The 24,902-nt window shown below is 41.7% G+C and overlaps 1 protein-coding gene across 1 annotated transcript; it reads right to left on the bottom strand.

Moving 5' to 3' along the window:
- Positions 1 to 1,502: 1,502 nt before the first annotated feature.
- On the bottom strand, positions 1,503 to 24,902 carry nol4la (nucleolar protein 4-like a). The gene is made up of 11 exons (XM_030140010.1): positions 24,546 to 24,902; positions 16,833 to 16,988; positions 14,818 to 14,929; positions 13,621 to 13,730; positions 10,947 to 11,088; positions 9,938 to 10,230; positions 9,373 to 9,558; positions 8,794 to 8,982; positions 8,564 to 8,683; positions 8,231 to 8,420; positions 1,503 to 5,880 (listed from the first exon to the last, which is right to left on the bottom strand). Exons 1-11 carry the CDS (start codon positions 24,885 to 24,887, stop codon positions 5,663 to 5,665), a joined length of 2,058 nt encoding a protein of 685 aa, XP_029995870.1. The 5' UTR covers positions 24,888 to 24,902; the 3' UTR covers positions 1,503 to 5,662.

Below are 24,902 nucleotides of genomic sequence, written 5' to 3'. Positions count from 1 at the left end.
ATCTGAACCAGGTTAAAACTCCCTCCGGACACTTCCTTGTAGAGGTGGTTCAGACCTCAGGCCTGATCCAGGACACATGGGAGGTCTGGGAACACCTCCATGTCACCTGAAGGTACTGCAGGAGGTGGCTGGTGTGAGGGAGTCTGAGGTTTTTCTACCCGGATTACAAAGTAGAAGATGGGTGTTAAAAGCAAGTGGTGGTATGTCATTTAACTCTGTGAATTTTCTGCTCCAATTTAAGGAACACAGTGTGTGATATGTCATGAGACACTTTCATATGAAACCAGTTCTGAACTTTGGCAGGATTACATAAGTGTCCAGTCTAACTATCTGATGATGCCAAAAGTCCACATCCATTCTCAAATGATAAAGATAGACTGGACTGGAGTGGAAGATGACCAGAAAATATGAGAAGTCATCAGTGAATGTTGCCAGAACTACGTAAATGTTCAGCCAAACCATTTGACTCCAGAACTTAATGTTATTTCTGTTCATAAGTTCTAAAGATAGACTGGACTGACTCGAACATGTCACGTGTAATTCATAAAACTATAACCTGAAAACAATAAAAATGAACCAAGGACATAGTGAACATTTTTATTGTAATAAATAGCTTATGTATTGCTTCTTGAAATGAAATTACCACTTAATTTATTTATTCATTAGAAATTTTGCCATATTTGGTCATCCATTGCATTTAAAGTTTACATTTGACTATGTTTAATAGTTTTTATTAACATTTTTCACACAAACAATGATTCTCTAAGCTATGAACTTTATTTTATTTTATTTTAGTTTAGTTTAGTTTAGTTTAGTTTAGTTAAGTTTAGTTTAGGTGCACACATTTTATAAATTGGATTTGATCTTAATTTCTGTTTATTTTGTCAGTTTTTCAGAATTTGTCATCAATTTGTGAATTACAGCATTAAGTTCTTTTCATTTTGTTGATTATTTTATTATTGTGTTGGTTTAGTGATGCTTAGTTTGTGCATTTTTGGTTTAAATGTCAATCTAAAAGGAACAAAATAAGTGCAATCATGAATTTGTTATTACACAGCAAAAGAAAAAATCCATGTGTTTCTCATTTATACCTGTGTTAAGTTGGTGCTTTATGAATCTGATGTATTGACTTTTATAAGTTTTGCAAGGGTTTCTTTTGCTAGAGATCCACAATTATATGTTTTGCTGGTTTGGTGTCAGGTTTTATGGTACTTTATAGAGTTTTGCAGACATGGCCAAATCTGAAAAAAAACAAACAAACAAACAAACAAAAAAAACAACAACAACCTGGTAATATTACGATTCATCTACATTTAGACCCTCAACAGTCTTGTCCCACTCTGTTCAGTCCTATTGTTTCTGCTGCTTTCTGTTCCTCTGCTGCTCTCTAGTGGATAAAAACTAACAAAACAGTAAATGTGTGTCAGCTACTAGAAATGTTTTCCTTATACTCTTATGTATGCAGCCATATGATCATAAAAAAGGAAACCACAGTTGATGTCTCAGTTTGATAGCTCATCGCACTGTTTTATTCAATTACTGACATCTCAGGAGAAGAGGAGAGCTTTGCAACTCTGCTGTTGGTAAACCACTGTTTTTTTTCTTTTTTTTATTCATAGCATTGGTGCAACACTGAAAAAGCGCTATTTCCAAACAAACACAGGTCCCTCATTAGTGATATGTAAGAGGCAGAGAGAATCTCACCTGGACAGTTTTGCATGAAACATACAAACGAAACAGGTTCAACCTTTTCTTTTGTCTTTTTGTAGTTTCACATATAATAATAAATATCCATACCTATAAACACTCCAAAAAATCAAAATATTAAGTCACAGGTACTGGAAAAAGCTCCACTTTTAAGTCACAATGATAAATGTACAAAACAATAGACATCTCATATAAATGTTAATGGTTTTCGTTAGAGACTTAAATCTCATTTCAGAAGAAATCAGTGGATAAAAACTAAACTTGGAGATTCAGTATTTCCTGAGGTTTATGGGTTCCCCTTAAAAGGCCAGGAGAGGGGAATGGCTTTTATGTTACAGAGGAGATATTACAACAGGTCAAAGTGTACCTTCAGGGATATTAAAAGATTCTGAGCACTTACTGTAGAATAATAAATGTAACTCTACTCCACCACTCCTCTTCTAGGCCACAATAGTAGTCTAAGACGGTTGATTAAAGACATCTTGATCCTTAGGAAATCTATGCCGGTCCACTTTGAGAAGTTGTGAAGCTCCCTCTTACTCAAGATTAACTTGTAAAATGCTGGAAGCCACCACAACACCCAGCTGACCACAACCAGTTGTCACGGCACACTCTGACCATGTGACCAAGTCATCAAAGAGGTCACGTCTGCATTTGATGCAATGATAACAACGAAAAGAAGAAAATATCTGGGCTAATGTACACAGATTAGGGGGGGAAATGTGAGGAAAAATAGCCTAAAGAAAATGTTAAAAAAAAAAAAAAAAAAAAATGTCTTCTGAAAAACTGTACATGTAAACATCACACTTTCACTGAGTCCAAAACCAGAGGGGAAATACAAAGCTTCACACAGGTATACAGTACAACCCCCTGCACAGAGCTACAGTCTCTTACCAGTGCAGGAGAGGCAACAACTGAAATAATATAAATAACAATAGAATCAATAAAGACCACCACCAAAATTATAAGTTAAAACAGGCAAGGGTTAAAACCACTTTGATTTTTTTTAACATTGCTGTACCCACAGAAAAAAGAACAATTTAAAACATCTTTTATCACTCTTTGTACAGCTATACAGTACATATATCTGACCACTTTAGCAATCCACAAGCTACCAGGGCATTTTTAATCAACACCAATAGATTACATTGTCCAGTCAATACAAAGAGAAAATCCATTGGGCGCTAATAGAAAAGAAAAAAACAACAACATGACAACAAATAGTTGTTGTTGATCACAGTAACTCCAGCACACACCTAAAATGTTGCTCAGCATAGACTTAAGACAGTTTACAGATCTGCAAACGAATGCCAGGGGGTGGAAATGGTTCAAGATCGACGTACATGGCATCATCACTGAGTAAGACGAGTAGTGTAGAGGATCTGTGTGACCGCTATGGCTACAGTAACAAACAGTAAACGAGGAAGACATGTGCGAGGACTCGAGCCCCGCGAACATCTATGATTATCTGAACCCAGATGGACCATGCAAGCTGCTGGGTTCAACAAACGGAGCTCCTGTACGGTTTCCAAAAGAGGGGCCGTTTGCTCTGTTTCTTTTTTGTTTTTTTGTTGTTTTTTGTTTGTTTTAAAGCAGAGGAAGGTCTGCTTCTGATTGTGAGTCATGTCAAACTGTCCCTTGTTATGATCAGCTCAAAGTGTGTTGAGCTGATGCTGATAATCCAAATGAGGTAAAGACACTCATATCACTGTGTTATGTTACCTTAATCCTGAGCTATAAAGTGCTTCCAAACTTGCAATAGATGACAGAATTTACACTGAAAATGCGATGCAGTCCAATCATGACATGATGATAAAATGTAAAACTCCAACTGGCCTCACAGCGACATGATTTGTATGTTGAATGAATGCATGTACAATAAACTGATAAACTGATAGATCTGTGATAAATACAGAAATATATCTCTCTAAACTTTGAGTACTCTGACAAATCATTAAGGTGCAAGCCATGTCGGCTGCTTGAAGAGTCATTGTCTTTGTCTGGAATGTTTTAGCCTATTGAATACTTCACAGATTCATGATGTACAAACTGGGACACTCCACTTACACACTATCAACAGAAAAATCTCAACATACGGTCAACACCAACACTTACATCAACCGAAATTAAGTGAAAAATAACACCCCATAAACACACATACACCACTGCTTTTGTGCTGAGTGACTCACCATTAAAAGTGTCTGTTGTGAGACTGTGCTCTAGATCTGGTTTGAGTACTCTGTGTGCCTTCAGACCACACACACACACACCCAAAAAATCTGAAAGCTGGGAGAGTAAACTGTGATGTGATTACATCTTCTACAGATTGTCTTTTGCTTTTCAAACAGTTTGTTTTTAAGTGTGATATTGATGACGAATGCAGGGATGGGAGAGAGAGCTGAGGTCAGACGGGGGACGATAGACACAGACGAGTGTCTTTGTCTGAAGCAACTCAACACTGCATCCTGTGAAGTTGTATGGATGAATCTGAAATGGATGCATGTGAGCGTATGTGACTGTAAACTTACAAAAAACTGAAATACTCACACAAAAACTCCTTCACAAAATGACCTCAAATCACTTTTAAGTAAAAAAGACGTGCAACATTAAGTCTCATTTTTCTGCCAGGTCCTTTTTTCTTTCTATTACGACGGACAGACTGATCCCATTACACAAAAGTGCCTCAGTTCTGAGGTTAGAGAGAAAGATCAGTATTCATGACAAACAACATTGAAATCGGCTACAATGCTGCGTGGGATATCAGTTTTTATCACTTTTTTACAACTTGACAGTTACAGCAGGAGGGGATTGTGGGAATGTTCTTCCCCTCTTTGCCTTAAACGCCTCAGCTAGTCTGATAAAGTCCTTTCAGGAAGAAAGCCATTACTGATTATCTTCAATATTGCACCTTTTTCCACTTTCCAGTAGCACTGGTTAAAACCAAAAGTCTAAACAATATATTATTCTCCTTTTTTCCCTGACAGGTGTCTGTGACCTCAATTTGCATACCCAGGCTTCTTAAAAGCCTCTGTTCATTTTATGTACTGAAAATTGGCTGTGATTTAAAAAAAAAAAAAAATTCACAATGAAATAACTGAAAATAAACTCACTTTGGGTGATGAGCCTTTGTCTCTTAGTAACCACATGCTAAAGAATCTGGAAACAGCTAATAAATAGGACTGCGTCTAATTTCCACCACACGACTCGACAGATCTGTTCTGCTGAAAACTGTCAAGCCCTTCTAGGATGTCTCATCTTTTCTCTAGATTTTTGCGTTTACAGGTCAGCATAATCTAAAATAGTTGTGAGGTTAACAGGTCAGTGGCAAGCTGCCACGTGTTTTTAGCAGCAATTCATCGGTGAGAATGCAATGTTGTTTGTGAAAAATCAGTAAATTTGGAAATAGATATTTAGAACTACAACATCTGTTTAGAACAGACTTGTTTCAGACAAACCAATTAAATCACGTCACTGTACAGAATATTTTACATTTATGTAAAAATAGAAAGTAAGTAATGGCACTGAATTAGTCCTCTGCAACTACTAATTTATCTGCACAGCTATGTAGAGTCATGGTCAAAGCTAATGTAGGGTTAACACCTCTGGTAGTTGTTTCCTCATGTCCCACAGATCATCGCTTCCTGAGATGAATGGAGGTTGAAGTGGTAAAATGAGTTGAATGGGATGAATGGCTACAGATAACAGGGCACTAAGATCAAAGTGAACCAAATGCATAAATAAACATTTTTCGTCCTGTGATATGTTGTGACCCTTTCAAATACATGATCTAGTGGGAATAAGTTAAGGTTCCGTACCTACGGGACCCACTGTGCGCTGCGGTATCACTCACAAACATCTGTGTCTCTGTGTTGATTTCAAAGTCTGCCCAAACGTGTGACTGAGAGCGATAGAGATGAAGAGGCTAAGAGAAGGTGTTGGCACAGTTCGGCCCAGTTCAGTTCTGCTGCAGGATCAGGTTTTCCAGCTCGTCTGCTGAGCGGAGCAGGAAGGCCGCGGACTCCCGGTACCCTGCGATGAGCTGCCTCACTGCTGTGACCTCCGGCGGGCTGAGCTGGGCCGAAGCCCCACCCCCTCCGCCACCCTGACCGTGGCTGTTGGCGCTGGAGGAGGAGGAGTTTGGACCCACTGACTTCATACTCAAATCTGTAGGACCTGACAGAGAAAAAACACAAGATACATTTAGAGCAGGCACTTAATAAAACAGCAAAGACAATATAACTGGGATCTGATTAGATACTATAAGGAAACAGCCTGTTTCCACTACAGGAATGTTCTCCAGGACACATGGACCTTTGGAGGAACTTCTACCTCAGGGACAAGGATCTGAATTTTATTACCTCCAAAACATACAGGAGATGAATTAAAGGACTGATATTTTGCTTTTTTAAATGGAATTCTGTATTTTAAAACATTTCCCAGTGGTCTACATAAACTGTAAATGCTATGCTTGGATCTGAGTTCTTCATTAATTAAACTCCACAGGTCCATCTTCAACCCTATGTTTGAGTAATGACACAAAAAAGGCCGTTTTGAGCGCTGACCCTTTAAATCCACATGACCCCACCCCCTCCTGGTTGTTGACAGTGCGCTCTGTCCCGTTCAGCCACTTGAGTTTGTTAATACAACCAAACACTGAGCATTTTAGGTAATCGGGTCGAAGTCTGGACATCTTTTCAGTTTTTACTACAAACGCTGCTGCTTACAAGCACTTCTGACATACTTCGAGAAATGTTCATCGGAAGTCTTGACCTTATATGTGCAAATGTAGTGATGTAACTAGTTATAAAATGTAACAAATTCATAAGGAATTAAAACGAGTTGTAGAAATCCACTCAAATTTTTCTGGAATGAATATAAAGATAGTTTTGCAGCACCTGGAGGGTTCAAATTCAAACTTTATGAACTGTTAGGGTCCAAATACACAAATAAATGTACCAAAGAATAATAAAAGTGGGGTTAGCAAAATATGACCCCTTTAAGAGTCCTTCACTGTATCTGTTGCATCCTTGTTTCCTTAAGAAAAAAGCATCAATCATTCTGAGTCCCTTCACTACAATGAAGAAGTGAGCATGAGTACAAATTAGGACTGAGTCTTTCATCCCAAAGTCGCCAAAATAATAATATGACCCAATTTCCAGCCAGACAAATCAGGAGGAAGTTAGCTTCATCAGACTAACACACCATTTCTAAAGATAAGATGAGCACCATTCATCTTGCAAAGCCCTTCTAGCAGCACAATATATGATACTATTGTCTTATTATTTTATTTAGCCTTCATCAATCTACTTCCATCAATTCACGCAATCATCACAATCCTTCTGACTCCACCCACATAGGAGATGAGGACTGTATCTCATTTCATACCATTGGTTATCTTCACACTTTATCTTCCTGATACTGCACAATAAACTTGCAGTGTTGAACATGTCTAACTCATCCATATTCCATTTCAATTCAGCCACTGCTTTTCATCTCACTTCTTGACGTGTATGCAAACTAATTAGTCTCAACGGATCCTTAGACTATAGTGTAAATGCAGACAACCAGCCATCTGAAAGAACCTGTTAGTTCCTGTGATGAGAGCTGGGGGAATTTAGCTGGTAATGCACCATATGCAGCATATTTTTGGTGAATCAATCCTACAGAAACTAGCACTGCCTTCTACATTTATCACATTAAATGAATAATCAGTATAAAACATACTACTTTTTCATTGTATTTACTTATTTTCTTAATTACTAACTATATTATTGCTATATGACAAATAAATCAAAATAATTTAAAGCATTTTAGTTAAAAATGTTTCAAATGCAAATGCCAGTATGAATTTCCTTTTTTTTTAAATTGTGTGTTGCCACCCTATCACAGGTGTCATTTAGCCCATTTACTGTAAGTTTAGGCTCCCTGAATGCATATATATGTCACATATCCTAGTAACAAGCAAGTATCGAGTCTTAACCTTCAAGTCTCAAGCAAGTCCTATGTCTCTGTGATGAAAATACAGTATGTTGAGTGTCCGCTAAAAGCCAAGTACGACAACTCAAGTCACTGTTCAGGTCAAACTGATGACAAATCCAGTCATGTCATCTTCTGATGACATGTTCTGAGCCATTAAGGACAAGCCTCCTAAATGAACAACAATGACGAGCAATGTTTTAACATTCTTCATTCCATCTCTGTCTTTTTATTCAACTGAAAGCTGCTTTACGATGATAGGCACATATTACATTAGATATTACCCAATCCTGTCTCTAACATCAAATGTGACTTCTTAATATGTTTCTGACTCGTCATGTCATCTGCCACAAGTTTAACTCAAATCAAGTCTTTTGTCTTAAATCAATTCTTAATAAATTCTGGCTTAAGTCAGACTTAAGTCAGGTTATGTAACTTAAGTCCTCCACCTCTGCCTGGATCGTCTTTTCTTCTAAATACTGAGCATTATCATGTCTAACCACGTCCTATGTTTGAGCAGATGGTGCAGATGGTCAGAGCCTCTCACCATTGGTTTGTGCAGCTCCGGTGTTCTGCTGGTTGCTGCCGACTGTCCCATATCCCCGTAAATTGTAGTTGAGGCCTCCATTGGTGTAGAGCTGGTCTTGGGCAAAAGCTGTGCTGGAAAGTGTAAAACCCGACGGAGCCACAGAGGACGGGTCTCTGGAGTTGGGTTTGTCAACAGAGGCAGGTTCATCCTATGAAGAATAAAACACTTAGATGTGAGGAAACCACTCCTATGTCTTCTGTGCAGTTTGGCGTTAACGATGCATAACCACTCTAGCACATTCCCAAATCCCTGCTGGGCACGTTCACAAAATCCTCATGCCAAGACATTTACCGTCGACGGGTACACATCGAGCCGCATCCTCTTGGCAGCATTTCGGGTTTCACTCTCGCAGGCAGCAGCGAGGATGTTCTCAGCCATGGCAGAGGTGAGGTGAGGAGGTGTTGGTCGTATCTGGTATCAAATGTCAGCGAGATGTTTTCACATTAAGAATGGGGACTACTGTATTTGATGTAAACTGATAGGTGTATTGTGTATATTGTTAACGGCATTTCATTTTGTACCTCAAAACCGCCTTTTTTCATGCGGCGACAGGATTTGAGGTAGGTGCGAATGCGCTTGCGGGAACGCTCCTGGAATTCGGGAAACTGGCGGCTACAAGACTCGATGATGGCCTGGATCTTCTCCTTGGGCTGTTTTGAGATGGGCACCATGCGGTCCAGATTCTCATCCACGAACAGACGCACAAACATCTGACAGGGCGAGGGGGAGGGGAGAGAGAGAGAGGATGTAGAGCAGAAATATGGAGTGGGGGTGCAGGGCATGGGGAGAGGGAGAGGGGTGTGAGAGTAGAAAACAAAAGAGAGGAAAGCAAAGGCAGGGGATGGGGGAGCATTAGAGGTAGAGTGGGAGAGGATAAAGAGTGAGGGGGAGGTTTTAAAACATGAGCAGTGAAAATGAAATCATTGCTCACATGCAGGACAATATTTACAGTCTTTTTCACTCATGTTGGAAATCTTCAGTTCTCTTACGCTTATAATTTTCATGTTGACTTTCAGTGAATTAACACATGGAACACATATGAGCAGCAGTGTATTATAAAACGTTCACTAGAATATATTTAAAGACTACAGGTTACTTACATTGAAGGCTTTGAGTCTCTCGGGGTCCATTCCCTCAGCGTCGTTGATCTTGTCGCTGTCATCGTGGTCATCGTGATCGTCATCGTCGTCATCAATTATCTGTGCCCGGCCAGAGGTCAAGTCCTCTACGCTCATGCTCATTTCAGTTTTCACCGAGTCATAACTACCTGAGCTGTACGGAGGGGACTGAAGCAACACAAAATGACAATAATGTAGATTTATACTGCATACCCACCTCTTTAATAAGGTTCAGTCATATAGGGCTTATTAAAATCCAAGGTGCAAAGTGCTTCACAAAGGCAGCAAAATGAAGCAGGAAGTTCAACAAATAAACATAGAATTATTCTATTTTAATATAAAAAGTACTTGGTGTGTAAAAATACCTAATGATCTCCAATAAAGAGAACATAAAATATAGATGAAGGAAAATAAAACTGAAGTAAAATCAGGAAAGGCTCTGGTTTCTTTAGATATGGGACCTCTAAGAGATTTTTCTACTTGTTGATCAAGAAACACAATATTTAAAACACCATGAGGTTTAGTCAAATAAAGTTTCTGTCCTTACCTTGTTGGCGTACTCTGTTTTCATAGGAAACTTTCTGTTGGGGTCTGCAGGGTATGAATTTGGCGGTGAGCTCCCCACAGGCAGCAGTCTGTCGCTCAGATTGACTGGCTGCTGATCCTCTGAGGAGGACGAGGATGAGGTGGTGCTGAAGTCCAGGGGAGCGCTCAACCCGTTCTCTGTCACCTCCCCATAAGGGGCCCCACCATCTGGGGGGTTCCCACCCGCAGCCAGCACCTCCGGCGAGGTCAGGGCTGGCAGTCCATTGGCGCTTCCGCTGTCTGATGAATCGTCATCTGGCCGAGAAGGAAGAACAGGAGGACGGGGTGAAGACGCAGATACAGAGATGAGCAGTTTGTCATGGTCAGATTTAAGCATTAACATGGAGTCTGTTTACTACATGAGGCTCTATTTTGGTCTCATATAACACAAGAGTGGATGTGTTTTTACAGGGGGATGGGACTTCCTGTCTCATGTCTGTATTTGTTAAGGTAGTGGGTATTCGGGTCAACTGTCAAGATAAATAAAGGTAAAGGAGTTTAGGAGTTTTAACAGTGGAAGAAAGAAAAGCAATGAGGATGAGGAGGGACTGGTGGGGGAAGGGTGTATTCACTCCCTGGTGGGTGCAAATTACAGCTTTTTAACCCAATTTGCAGCAACAGACTTTCACTATGATGTTTTCTTCATAATGTGTGTGTGCCTACGCTCACAAACTACTTCTTCCTTTCTGTGATTTGTCCTAATTTTTCATAACAGTTTATAATCTGTGAAGGTTAATATCGGCCTTTGTCCTACTTCTTTAAGCCCTCTACCCTGAGAGAGGGGTGCACAATGGATCGGGGCTGCAGTTGTGTCCCACCCCCTGTAACAGTGGATTTATTTGGATTAGTTCACTAAGAACAAGGCAAGCTGTTTCCTGTACAACAGCAAGCTGCCGGAAAAAAAAACTAAATAATGAAAATAACATTCAGAGGATGTTTAAGGTCATTTATGTGAGATGTTAAAGTCTTACCGTCCTCCTCTTTAATGGCGGTTGTCAGGTTGTTGACCCGCTCCCCGTTAGGTGGACTGGGCTCAGGCACTGGGGGCTGCTCAGCTGCGACCCACGTGGGCTCAGCGCTGTTCATGTCCTCACTGCTCACTGAACTGTCATCCTGGAAGAGAGAAAGGAACTGTCAGGCAGCAAACTGGATTTACAGGATCCTGCGAGAGATGCACCAAATGGAAACAACAAGACCATTTACTGGTGATAGAAGACAGCTCATACCAATACTGATGTCTTTATCTTTGTTTATTTTCTTTATGTTATTTACTGACCCTTTTGTGCCATGGAATCAAATTTTCATTATAAAAAAAACAGCCTTTTAGCCTTTCCTCCCATTATCTTTGAATGAATTTAAATTCATTCATGCATATTTGTAAAAAAAAAAAACAACTCAATTATAATGCAACATCCATTCATTCATTCATTCATTCATTCTCTGGATCGCTTAATCTTCGAGAGGGTTGCAAGGGTGCTGAAGCCAATCCCATCTACCACTGGGGTACACCCTGGATCTGTCACCAGTTCATCACAGGGTTTATAATCCAGCATATTATGTACAAATTATTGACATCACTTAGTAAAAATGTGTGGTCTGTATACTATGCATTGCTTAGAAAAACTACAAGGGAAGACTCATCTACTTTTTACCCATTAAACAACTAAAATGTTAAAAAGCCCTATTGTTATCATTTTTCTTCTTGATGTTAATGTTTAAAAAAGAATGAAGTAGAGCTGCAGGAGCTCTCCTCTTCAGTAATATGTGTCTAGGAGCACTACTATTTTTAACTCGGTTACGTAGAGACTCTAAAGATGTGTGCTGTAGCGTAACACAAATACAAGGAAACCACTACTTCATGCACTCACAAAGTAGTGAAAGACTGTCCTACAGAAATACGAACATGTACTAAAAAGCATCCACATAATGTCCAACCAGCACTGACGTAGGGTTACATCTGCATGCCATCATGTATCAGCTGGCACCTCACTCTACATTTGCAGACGGAGCAGAACTACGGTGAACAGGACAGAATTACATCTCATCATCTTATTCTCCCCCACACATACACAAGTACACAAATAGGCCTTTACTCCTGGGAATATGCATCCATCCCTCTGTAAGGGGTTTGAGAAGGACCAAAATGCTCAGTGACAGCTCTATTAGGTACCAAGTGAGCCATGCAGCATTAAAGAGAGAGAGTGAGAGACACTGGCAGAGGGAGAGACACAGTTTCTAAGTAGTTGGATATGTAGCTTTGCTCATTTCTGTGCTTTATGAAAATGTATTATTGATAAAGAAAGATATAAAGGCTACTCATTTGGCTTAGATATTAGATGATAAAAATAAACTGTGCTATAGTGCGACTAAACAAAAAAGCTGAGAATGAACTCTTAAAGGCCGAAAAACATCTGGCAGTGACCAAAAGCATCTACTAATCTAAAATGTTTAATAAGTTCTGAACCACTAATCCTGTCACTACACGTAGTTTCTCAGCTGTTCATGGTCATCAGATATGACCCATTAGGATGTTCAGAGGCTCCGAAGTAAACACGGAAACACTATCATCCTCTGAAACGTTGACTCATAGTTTGATGAATGACACTTGTTGTAGACACTTGTTTTTATGTGGAGTTAATGATGCATTTTGCTGAAAAAGTGACTTTTTCTTCAGTTTTCTCTGTTTTCATATAATAACCTTTGATTTAACTCTGAGCTTTTATGGATATCTACATGGTCTGTCATTTAAATATAGGAAAATACCTGATTTTCACTGACAAATGCAAAATGCAGAGGATAATATTATAATAAATGTTAATAAATCACTTAGGAAAGGTTATATGTGATGAGAAAAATGCATTTGGAAGCTGCCACGATAATAGTTTGAGGTTTTTGAGGGCTTGAACATAAAAAGTAACACATTAGAAATATTACAATTGTCTCATATGGGGATATTTTGTTTAGGTCATAACTTGCATTCATCATGTCATGTTAACAAACAAAAACAGCTTTTATAACAAAGTTCTCCAAGATATCAAAACAAACAGTGCAGACTAAATACACAGACATGTACTTATGATCTGCTTTAGTCAACATAACCAGCCTGCTGCCTTTGGATCCAACTGTAAAAATAAAACACATGCAATAAAAGACTCTAAAGCTCCTGAACAGAAACATGGTGGATATTAAATTATTGGCCTGTTCATCCTCAGTCTGCGCAGATGCGACCACCACTCTGAGCGTTTGTTCATTTGTACTCACCCGCGGATCGCAGTCTGGGTCATTGTTCCAGATAATCCTAATTATGTGTGAGTCAGGTCTGCATTATCATCGGGAGGTACTGCTCATTGCACTTTGGTGACACCGCTTTCTGCCTGTTTCTCCATCAGCTGCGGTCACAGCAACGTGTGGGCGTGGCCACGTTGTTGACATCCAACCATTAGAAGTATTTCACCACGGGATGCTCCTCCTATCGGGGCCTACTCTCATTTATTTTATTTTATTTTATTCATTTTTTGTATCCTAAGACTTCATTGCAAAACCAGGATACTCTAATGGTGCCAGATCAGCTACTGAGTCCACCTTCTGTCCACGCGCACGCAAATCATGTACATTCACTCCCCACGCTCACGAGGAGGTACTCACCCTCTCTGGGGCCGTCATGCACTGCAGTTTCATTTGCTTCAGGTAGGTGGCAGTAAGAGGCATGTTATAATCGATGAGGTCCGGGACCAGTGAGGTTGGTCTGTCATTTTCTGACAAAGGAGCAAAGTAACAAACATTAAAGTTACTTGAATGCAAAAAATAGATTGATTAAAAAGCTATTAATGCAGGAAATAGCGTGAGAATTTAATAAGAATGCATCTGTTAAGTCTGGATTTAATGCAGTGGTTTTTTTTTTCTTTTTTGCATTCACATTTTTTTTTTAGCTCTTCATTATTTTAGCTATTTATCCCATCATCATGTTTCTGTTGATCACTGATATTAACACATTTATTATTATTTTATTAAATCAATTTTGCAGTGCATTTTTATTGTTGCTTGGATTATCTTTTGCACTTGATTATGATTTATCTTGAGAACTGAAGTGCATCTAAAATGAAATTAGATTTATCAGAATAGTGCTATAAATAAAGTTTGGTTGATTCATAAAAGTGGTGAATCATAATTAGTTTTAGAAAATGAAGTTTTGCTTTTTGACATAATGTCAAAAAGCAAAACTTAATGATGTATGTAGAAGCAATATTCCTGCAACATGCTGCAAAAGATTGAAATTTAAGCCTCTGTTCCACGTGAAATCAATGTGGCTGCAGAGCTGTCTGCAGTCTCCACATCGACCACTAGAGGAACTCTGTGATCATTTTCATGGATCTCTACCATCCCAGAGATGTGGTCCTCTTGAGTCTTTGTTACATCATGTCGTTGATACATATACACATATATTTTATTAATGAGGATTCCAGGCAAAAACTCTTCAAAGTACAAACACCTAACATTGTATCAGCTCATATTTAGTGTCTGACAGGACAACAGAGGTGTTGCGTCTGTCAACCACAAACAAACTGTCTATTGAATTTAGGTAAATTAAAAAATGTTTGGCTCTCATGATGAAATCTTTTCAGATACTCTCACAGTGACAGCAGTCTTGTTGGCCTATCCTAGCTGTTCACTGATTGGATAGTCACAGCTCAGCAATGTAGCATAATTAACCACTTTGCCTATCGATATGTCAAAGGATCTGAGCAATATCCACCTCTAAAGGTTGATCTCAGAAATAGCAGATGAGTTAATGACGTCCTCAGAATGAGCCAAGAAACCACAGGTCATATGTGTTGCCTTTACCTTTGAACTCTGCAGTGCTGGGGTTGATGTGCATCCTCTTCTGACACTCTCCACAGCTCATTAGGAACCGAGTCACCGCCTCTCTGGGCAGGAAGGCGTAGGTCTCTGCGATCTGTGCCGGGGGAATGAACAGAGGAGACTGGGTTACGGCAGAAGAACAGCAAAAATGGCTGCTCTCAAACGGTGTATGTGTGCAGGTGATTTTTTTCTGTGTATTTTTTGTTTGTGTGAAAGTTTGGGGTCAGTGATTATGTGTTATCTCAGCGTGGCATGAGGAGCAATCCTCCCTGTAGGCGATCTCTCGTGCCTTCAGATGGCCTAATTCCAGCTCGGCTGTGCACATATTTCTGCATCCATATCTTAAAACACCACTAGTGCTCATCATCTCCTTCTGTTACCTTTCTCCTCTTTTTCTCACAGGTGTAACTGCTCATATTTACACTTTGCTCTCATGCTCAGCCTCTCTCCTCTGTTTATCTCCAGTGCGATGCCACCCTCCCCTCCTCGCCCCCTCTGGCGTTTCCCTGTTAAATGCGACCTTCACGTGACCATGGGGAGGCAGCAGGGGTGCCCACCCCCACCGGCCCACCGCCACCACAGCTCCCTATCCCCTTTGCCCCCCACCCATCATGGCCCCTTGAGGCAGCTGAGAGGGAAAGGCCACCCAGAGGAGTGTGCACCTCCCAGAAGGCCACAGTGACAGTTCCATATTATGCCCTGCCCCAGTGATGCTGCCTCCTCAAAAGGGTACACGCTATGAGACGTGACAGGACCTCTCTACAGGGCAGGGGTATGAAGAGGAATTGGCTCTGGATTTTTTTCAGTTGTAGGGGGTAGGGATAGGAGGAGGGGTATGAATGTCCTGCAAACCCCCCAACACAGATGCGACCCTAAAAACACAAAGCCCCTCTTTTCATCTTGGACCTCATGGTCAAGGCACCACACCCGAGACCACACCTCAAATTGGAACATAAACTCATAGCTGCTTTCATTGAAGACATTTTGTGATATAAAAATCCTCTGTTCTTCTGGTTTTAACAGCACAAGTACTTTGTTGCCCTGGTGAAAGTGGCTGGTTGTTCCCTTGGTAACTCCTTATGCTAAAATTTACACATGTTGATGGTGCTCTGAGCATCACACAAGCTTTTTTTTATGTCAAATGTACCTTTCAGTCTAAAAATTGTCTAGCTGATGAATCAGAATCATCTGCTAGAATGCTAATGTTTCATTTTCTCTGGCACAGAGGTGGCAGCCAAATACTTTACTATGAGGGGACAACAATGCATATGGAGGGCCGTCAGCCATATATGCATTATATTACATCAAAATGTATTATAGTCTTCAAAACAAAATCATTGAAAAGAAATATTAAAAATTGAAAATGTAGGGAAGAGAACTTACTTACTTTTTAGGCTACAAAATATGTTTGTTTGTCATTAAGGTAAAATTTTGCAGCGTTTCCAAAATAAGAGCTCATCAAAGGCCACAGACTGCCAAAAGAATGAGGAGTGGGCCACATTTAGCCCACAGGCCCCAAGTTGGATGCTTTTGCAGATCCGTCTGGACCCTCTCCCATGCAAACAGATTTCCACCTGGCCAAAAACTGTGCCAATCATGACCTTTTGTCTGCTGTGGATGCACTTTTATAAAAAGCCAAGATGGCTGCTGCTAAAGTGTAATTGTCTTTAGAATCTGCTTTTAATATTATTACATTAATAAGTGAGATGGATAGTATATTTCATATATGTATTGTGCATTCTACAGGACCTGCTAACTTAAATTTGCCAACATTTTTCATTGCTCTGATTGGTTGCAGGTCTATCCAGTTCTGTCTAGAGGCATTTTGGAATTTGAAAAGGCTAACAACCTAATAGCCACAGAAAATGGAGATAACAGAAATTCCCAGAGCTTGAAGTGATGATCTGATATGCTGATTTTGTCACAAGTGCAGTTACAAACCTGCAAATCCTTATATTTGAGAAGCTTTTGACTTGTACTTAGCTTTATTTACTCACCGCTTTGTACGTCTTCTTTTGGCCTGCATGTTTGGGTGCTCTGCCAGGGTCAGCGCCCATCTCTACATGCATGGCATAGATGATGTCAAAGAAGTCTTCAACCACAGCAACACGCTTTAGGGAGGAATTATCTTGGGCTGAACTCCCATCTGAACACTGAAACAGAGATAGAAACTGGAGTTTAGTTTAATGTCCTGCCTCAGGCTTGCAAATACAATATATGAGTGGCTTGTGCATATCATCGACTGCAGATCTCTGAATGTACGGCTGTATGTGACAGTCCCATAGCCATGTGATGTGAGCAGGATGGTTCTTTATGGCACATGAGTCATGGGTCATGTGGTTGCAGACAGATGAACACACTGCACAGCACACAATGTCCTACCCAGCGCTAAAGTCTGACCTACCCTGCCTTATTTTGTCCAGACCTCCTTAAATGTCCCCTTCAGGTGGAGAAGCCTCGGCCCCAGTTGGGTCGGCCACCATCACCTCATCTCTACTACGTTTAAAAATAACACTGTATGAGACCAGCAGTCCCTCCTACCACCACCTCTGGCAGCCGTCCTGCCTCCCGTACTGCTGACCCTGTCACCATAGAAACTGCTACTGATTTCTCTCGGGCAGGTGTGCTGGGCAAAGGGTCATGTGACACACCATAGAAGTGCAATCGCCAGGACAACAGCCTCCATCCGTAGCACCACATGGGGCTTTCTTTCCAACCCTTGCTGCTCTGTACCTCCACTACTCTGTCTGAATAACTCTTTTATCGCCTCACTCCCCTCTCTTGATTACCAACAGTCAACACTTTGCCTTTTCCACTAGATCTTATCGTTATTTCTGCAAGTGCTGATATTTTAAACACAAAGTGCCCCAGCAGCATAAAATGGAACAAATGGATTTGGGGCCTTTAATTAGGTTTTTCATCCACCTCTTCCACACAGAAATGAGACAAGCTCTGACATTTTCTGGAGATTGGGTTCCAGGTAGGGAGTGATCTTTTCTTATTTGAGTGAGAGGAGGGTCCTGAGTTCAAAAAAGTTATCCCCTGGCATTGAGGAATCATACTTTTCGCCCCCCCTCCTTGACATTTCTGCGCTCTTCCTGGGATCTGACATTTCATTTTCTCGTTTTCCCCCAACTGCGTCCTCCTCTCTCCTGCCTCTGTGTCTTCATCCCCTACCTCCCTACCTCCGTCCCGTTCTTTCTACACCCCCCCCCCCTTGCTCCTGCTCTCCCAAGTGCGAGGTAATGATCGTTGCCATGGCAACTAAAACCAGCTCACAGAGCGGGTTTGTTTTAATCCGGCCCTCTCTCCCTCTCTCTCTCTTTTCCTCTCCCTCTCTTTCTAGCCACTCTCCCTGTCAGCATGGGCTAAACATAATGATAATAAATGAAATAATAACAATCCTTCACCTCATCATCACAGCTGTAATCTTTTGCACTGGAGGTATCATCATTCCCCCCATGACATCACCACCGCTGCTGCTTGGGACAATGGTGTCAGGTCCATTCACGCTGGATTTAGATAATCTCATACAACTGTGGGGTGTGCAGTGCACCCACACCACTGACTGCTGCATCCTCCACTGAATTCTGCCCCAACAAAATATCCAACCATACACAGGAGATGCTCTACTGCTAGTGCAGCAGAAATCCAATAAACCAAAAATCTTATACATGCAGTATATGCAATCCAGAGTGAGACCTGGTAGTGAGCCTAGCTAATTTTGGTCAAGTCCTCCCATGTAGCACCTTTATAGATATTCTCCACAGCATTATAAAGAAAGCATTTTTCTCCTCATAAAATCTTAACTGAAAGGCATGTGCTATGGATATTACTATTTTTTTTTTTTTTTTTATTGTTTTTACCCTCTTTTACTGTACTTTTGATTTCTTCTGTTCTATATGTGAAACAACTTGTGCTGCTCAGTAGGACCTTACACGCCAAAATAATCAAATGAATAAATAAAATAAATGACAGAAAATATTGCTTCACTAAAATTTGCAAAGCAGTTGTATACCTCACTCATCTAATAAGTGCCTGCAGCCAAACTGCATCTCTTTCATCAACTATCATGTCACCTAAAGGCCTAGCTTTCCACTGCATGCTTGTAGTTTGCCTGGAAGGCTATTTAGTAGCTTCCCAAACAAGTCAGCAGGGAGTTAAACATTCACCTTTCAACACAACTGCCTTTGAGTGTGTATTTGCACGAGGTATGTGTGTTTAAGTAGTAGCCAGAGCATCTCGGTGGAGAACAGCTGTTGAATTGCTTTGTAGATATTTGGTCTCATCAGCAGCATGCCGTTTTAAAGAGCAAAGGAGATATGTCAGCATCCCTAATCACCAACAACACATCATGAACACAGCTCCACAAAACTCTTGCAGTCCTTTCACTCTTCCCTTTTCCTCCTTCCCTCTATCTTTCTAATCCCGCAGGACTTTGCTCTCCCCAGCCACTGTACAACCAGCCCCCATCCCCTGCACGCTCTCCCTGTCCCACACCAAACCGCTCTGTTGCTAGGAGACTGGAGGGGTTGAGTCGGCTGCCCCCACCCCCGCTGGCAGTCTCACATAGACACACATACGCACAGACTGGAGCAGAGAGTCGCTGAAGGGAGAGTGGTCCTGCACACAGGCAGGTCAGGAGGAGGAGATGGAGGGGGCTCACGGGAAGCAGCTGGGTCACAAAGGCAGCCCGGTGAAGAGCGAGGAGATGTATCACACATGAAATTAGCTCCATTGGAGAACGGATAAATACTGATACACTGCAGAAATTAGCCCTAAACTTTTATATCCATGCTAAGCTGCAACATGAGCATAAAGATGAGGTTTTATCTTGTGATGTAGCTGTAAAATAACTGTTTTTAAGTTTGGTGGCAGTGATGTGTGTCAGGGCATTTTCTCTCTTTCATCTTTCATTGTGTGTGTGTGCATTCATGAAGGAGGGGGTAAAGATGGCTGGCTGTGTCAACAGTACTCATGACTCAGATTATCTCACTGCAGATGTGACAACAGGTCATCTTTTAAAGCCCCATCTTCCCTCTGTAAATCTATCATCTGGCTAATGGACATGTAAATGGGACAATCCTTGCACCCTGTGTATTTGTGTGTGTAAAGGTGTACATAGGGGTCCACGTGACAAAAAGGCTGAGATAAAAGAGACTATTACCTACATAGTGTCCCCCATTGTTATAAAATGTGCCCTCCCCTTCTATTTCTTCAGCCCTCCCTCTTTTCCTTTCCACCATCATCCTCTGCTCTCTGCCTCAATTCATAAAGTCCCGTCATTAAATCCACATTAGGTGCTCGGGCTCTACCCCTCTGTCCGACGTCGGTGTCTGTATGTGTGCTTCTCTCTCGGCTGCCCCCGTGATGAACATTATTTGATAGAGTGTGTGACATCCCCAATATCCCACAGAGCCAGAGACACAGACAGTCCCACTGGCCCGGAGACGGCCACTGTTGACGTTCCAGTCACTGCCTCAAAATTGTATGCAAATGGCTTGAACATACATCATCACATCATCCAATTCGCCATTTTCAAGCTATTAACATACTGTCCCAGTTTGTTAAATGTTGGCCTTGCAAAGGTATTAAAAATGACAGTAGCGGTGTGGTAGGAAGATTATTGCCGTCTTAAAGACCGTGTACATGTGTATGTGTGTGTGAGTGTGTGTGTGTGGAGCAGAACTCAGACTATCTCCCACACAGGGGGGAGGCCCCCGGGCCAGTTAAAAATGGTGTTAATTTCTCCTCCTATGGGAAAGCAAAGAACGATCTCTCCATGGCAACAGAGAGGGTGCTGTAGGGAGGAAACACAGAGCATGCGATCAGCGACCCCCTCTTTGTACAAGCACACACGCACAAACTATCACATACGCACATATGTATTTGGTCACCCATTTACAATAAGTGATGTACACACGCCCATTGACATAGTAGCATGACTCAGTTTTAGTTTGAGTCCGATTCAACAAAAAATATTCCCTAACACAGATACATCAACACATTTAAGGACACAAAATAGAAGTCAGTCATCACCGTAGAGGTTAATTCTGCAAAGTTCATCAGTGGGTCCGATGACTAACAAAGTGACGACAACCTGGTGAAGGGTCTTTAGCTGAAGAGTGTTTGTTGCTTGAACCCCTGGGTACAAGCCCATGTGTTGCCACTAACAAGCCAGCCAGAGAGGAATGAAACAATGACACTGGACAAAGCACCTGAAATTCAGGATGCAAAAATAGCATTAATGCAAAAGCTGTTGAATAATAGAGCCAGTATTCTTTTGACTCTGTGGCCCTCCCACAAAAGAGGAGCTCTCAGGGGAAATGTGGACTAATTAATCAGATAATAATGATGATGTTCCTCTTCCCGTCTGATGTTAAGGCGCAAACATTTATGTCCCTTTTCCAAGAGACACATTGAAAGTAGTGACTGACACCAGATTTATACTTAAAGAGAAGACGTTTCAAGAGCAGCCTTTGTTTTGTGAATTAATGGCATAGTTTATTCCTAAAGTCTGAGAGCTTTTTCTTTGTTTTAATGCTGTCACTGAAATAAAGTATTTGTTTTTGTCAGGTAAATTATTATTATAATTATTTTTTGTTGTTTTTGTAAGTTTTACAAAAGCAAGTGTCAGTTGGATTCCTAATCCTATTGTGCACTATCAAACATCATGTGAAGTGTGAACATGTATACATGTATCCTAATACCTGAGAGGAAGTGAAATATTTACGGATTTCAGTTGGCATGGCAACAAAAAGCAACAGCTTGCATCATTTCAACATTTTCTGTGTGGTGGTCATATCAGCCAAAAGGAAATCCACAGTGCGTTTAAGCGTTTCTGTTGAAATTGGGTACACCCCTTTGGAAAGGCTTATGCTATGGTGAGCACTTCTGTGGTGCATCTCCGTGTCTGCTTCTGGTCCTATTCCCCTCCTCCTCTGTACCGTCCTCTAATCAGGACATAATGAGAGCTAAACGAGGTTGCATCTCCACACTGAGGGTTGCAGGATTCTCTGAGCACTGGAAGGACTTTGAGTTGTGTAAAAAAAAGGGTGAGACAACATGGACTGAAGGATAGAAATGAGTGAAAGAAAATAATTCCTTGTAGTGTGTGACACATGAAAAGAAGCGTCTACGCTGAGACTGTCCAACGTTGATACGATGGCCTGTCTTTCTGTCCCATCACACTAAAGCAGCCTTGTATGCCTCACTGACACATAGAAGAGACCTTCTCTGTCTGCACATCAACCACCATCATCCCTACCCCCACCCAGCCTCCCGTCATTTAGCCCCATGTCTGCCCCCATACAGAAACTTGGCACACCCTGGGAGCAGCTGCAGTGGGGCTTCCAATGCACAAGCTCTAGAGACACGCCCCCGGCCCTGCAGCCGTACGAAGAGGCAATAACCAATTGTATGTGTGTGCATGAGTGTGTGTGTGTGTGTGTGTGTGTGTGTGTGTGTGTGTGTGTGTGTGTTTGTATGCCTGCTCTTGTGGGTTTCACTTTTCCACTGGCCCAGGATAGACTATTTATAAAACCCATGAAAGCAAGCTGAATCAAAAATCATGCTTTCCAATACACTTAGAGTCACATGCATATAAATTGGGTGATTTGTTGCTTCTGACTCATCATTAGACGGAGCTTGTGTTGGCTGATGTTTTGTTTGTTGTTTAAATTTCCCAAGTGGAGCTGAGTCAGAGGGAGGTTTCCCCCTGCCTTATAATATTTGCTACAAAGCATCTTCATTGCTCTTCAATAAACAGTAAGCTGTAAACTGTGCCTCTATCAACATTTTGTGGTTTAAGTTGGCCTCAGAGAGTTACTTCAGCTCTGCCATTATAAGGTGGTATAGAGAAAAAAAAAGATTGACAAACACTATGGAGATTTTTTTTTTTTAAGTTTACTTTAAAAATGTTACATTGATAAACATGATGGATGCAGGCCATAAAAGTATTATTAGTTATATTTATTACTATTAAGATAAGGGGAGGTAAAGACAAGCTTGTCAACAACAAATTTTAGGCACCATCTGCACCTGCAGAGCCAGAGCACACCTGTCCACTTGCCCAGAGGGAAACTTAATATTGAGTGGAGATTAGAGGAGTTTTGTAAAGGCTGTTGGCCTAAATCTAAATCGTGCATTCACACAGGTATAACACCTGTGGAGGGATCAGTGCTATTCAACCAATATCAAAGGATTCAATCTGTGCCAATATCTACTCCAGTTTGTTAACACAAATTGTGTTTCTGCTCTCTGAGGTCCAGAGAGACTCTGTCCCAGCAGTACGGGCGGGGGGAAGACTATTCCCCGAAGGCGCTTATTTAAAATGGTGGTTGTCTCCTTGCTGCCACAGCAGGCCCAAACACCATACAGAGCCACGGACGAACGCGCACGAACACAGGCGCGCGCACAAAGAGCTCTGCTGGGGCACAAGCTGACAGTTCATCATCTACATGTTTATTTGACATTAAAGAGGAGTAACGTGTGTCTCGGATGTACCTTTAGCCAGGATGTGTATAGAGCAGGACATATGGTGACATAACTTCCTTTGTACTGAGGACAGATCATAACCTCAATCATCCAGAGACACAGAAGTGAAGTCGGAGCACTAACTGTGGGCGTATGTCGCTATCAGTTCCGAGCAGACCCTTTTGTTTCCGCCACAGCCTCTCACGTGGTCACCAACTACGCACAGCTGCCATTCTCCATAATGTGTAAAAATTAATCTAAAAATACTTAAATTTGCAAAGACAGTCTGAGATAGGTTTATTAAGATTGGCGTTGGAACCTTCACAATGATATGCGGCAGAGCCAGACTATCCTGGACTACACAGGTGTTGCCAGAGCAACGGGTGCTTGTGAGCCGATCCGCATCCTTCCCAGGACAATGAAAAGTGGGATGCAAACACTCAGACTTAGACTGAATGCAACACAATGATATGTTAAGAAATAGACAGAATCCTAGGTCTGCTGTAAAACAAATGTTTGAATTTTTCATGTACCAACGCACGGACACTGTCCGTTTTAAACGGCTGAGATGGGACAGTGTGGGCGCGTGTCCTTTGATAAATCACTGACAATCAGCCCCGCTGAGCCCCACGGTGGAAAGGTGAATGTGGAATCTTCTATAAGCTACTGGCTTTGATAACCTGTAGTCCCTCAAGGATCACACTGAAATACACTGACATAACCGACCCGCGAGCATGCCGTTGCATCCAAGCACGCGCACGCGCTCAGCACCATACCGGGCTGCACGAGACCAAAACAGCACGGTTCAACCTAAATGTTGTCAATAGCCAATTATCTCGTGCTTTGCACCCGGCAGCATGCCGCTGACAGGACTTCAACCTCACTGGCGAGATGGCTATGCATGATAGCCTACCTTTTACAATTGCGATTGCCAGGAGGCACCGGCGTTGCTATGGCAGCAAGGGATGAGAGTAGGGCTGTTCTGGTTGGGATGTGGACAAAGTGACGCTTTATCAAGAAGGATGAGGGCCAGTCGGGACGATAAAACACTAAAAACACTATAAGTTGCCTTTTATACATGTGACAGGTGCATGTGTACAGCAAGAAATAATGGCAACTTACAGGCGGCAACGGGACATCTCGTGCGCGTGTACATGCACATTCTCTCGATCTCCCTAAGACACACACACACACACACACACACACACACACACACACACACACACACACTTTACCGTTGACTTGACTGGGACATATAGAACGGGTTTCCCTGGAGCTCCTTTCTTGTTGTGTTCTCCCAAAACGTTGTTCCCGACCTGAAATCCTTTAGACTTCACCCAAAATTTGAATTTGGCGTTGATGTGGCTGTTGTCGACATAAACGCCATCCGGCTCCTCGTTCTGCAACAGTGTCTGCATGATTTTATTATATTTTCTCCGGGTGACTGTCTTTGTTTTACCGGAGTCTCCATAAGTCCGGAGACACCAGTCCTGAAATTCACTGAACATCTCCGCCTCCAACACGACCGGACTCCGGCTCCTTTTGGGCGCATCCACGCACGCCTTTTTCGTTGCCATCGCTCTCCCTCTCTC

This window comes from Sphaeramia orbicularis, chromosome 7 (genome assembly GCF_902148855.1).
Source record: "Sphaeramia orbicularis chromosome 7, fSphaOr1.1, whole genome shotgun sequence".
NCBI classification, from domain to species: Eukaryota; Metazoa; Chordata; class Actinopteri; order Kurtiformes; family Apogonidae; genus Sphaeramia; species Sphaeramia orbicularis.
This window is presented reverse-complemented; position numbering and strand designations above follow the sequence as displayed.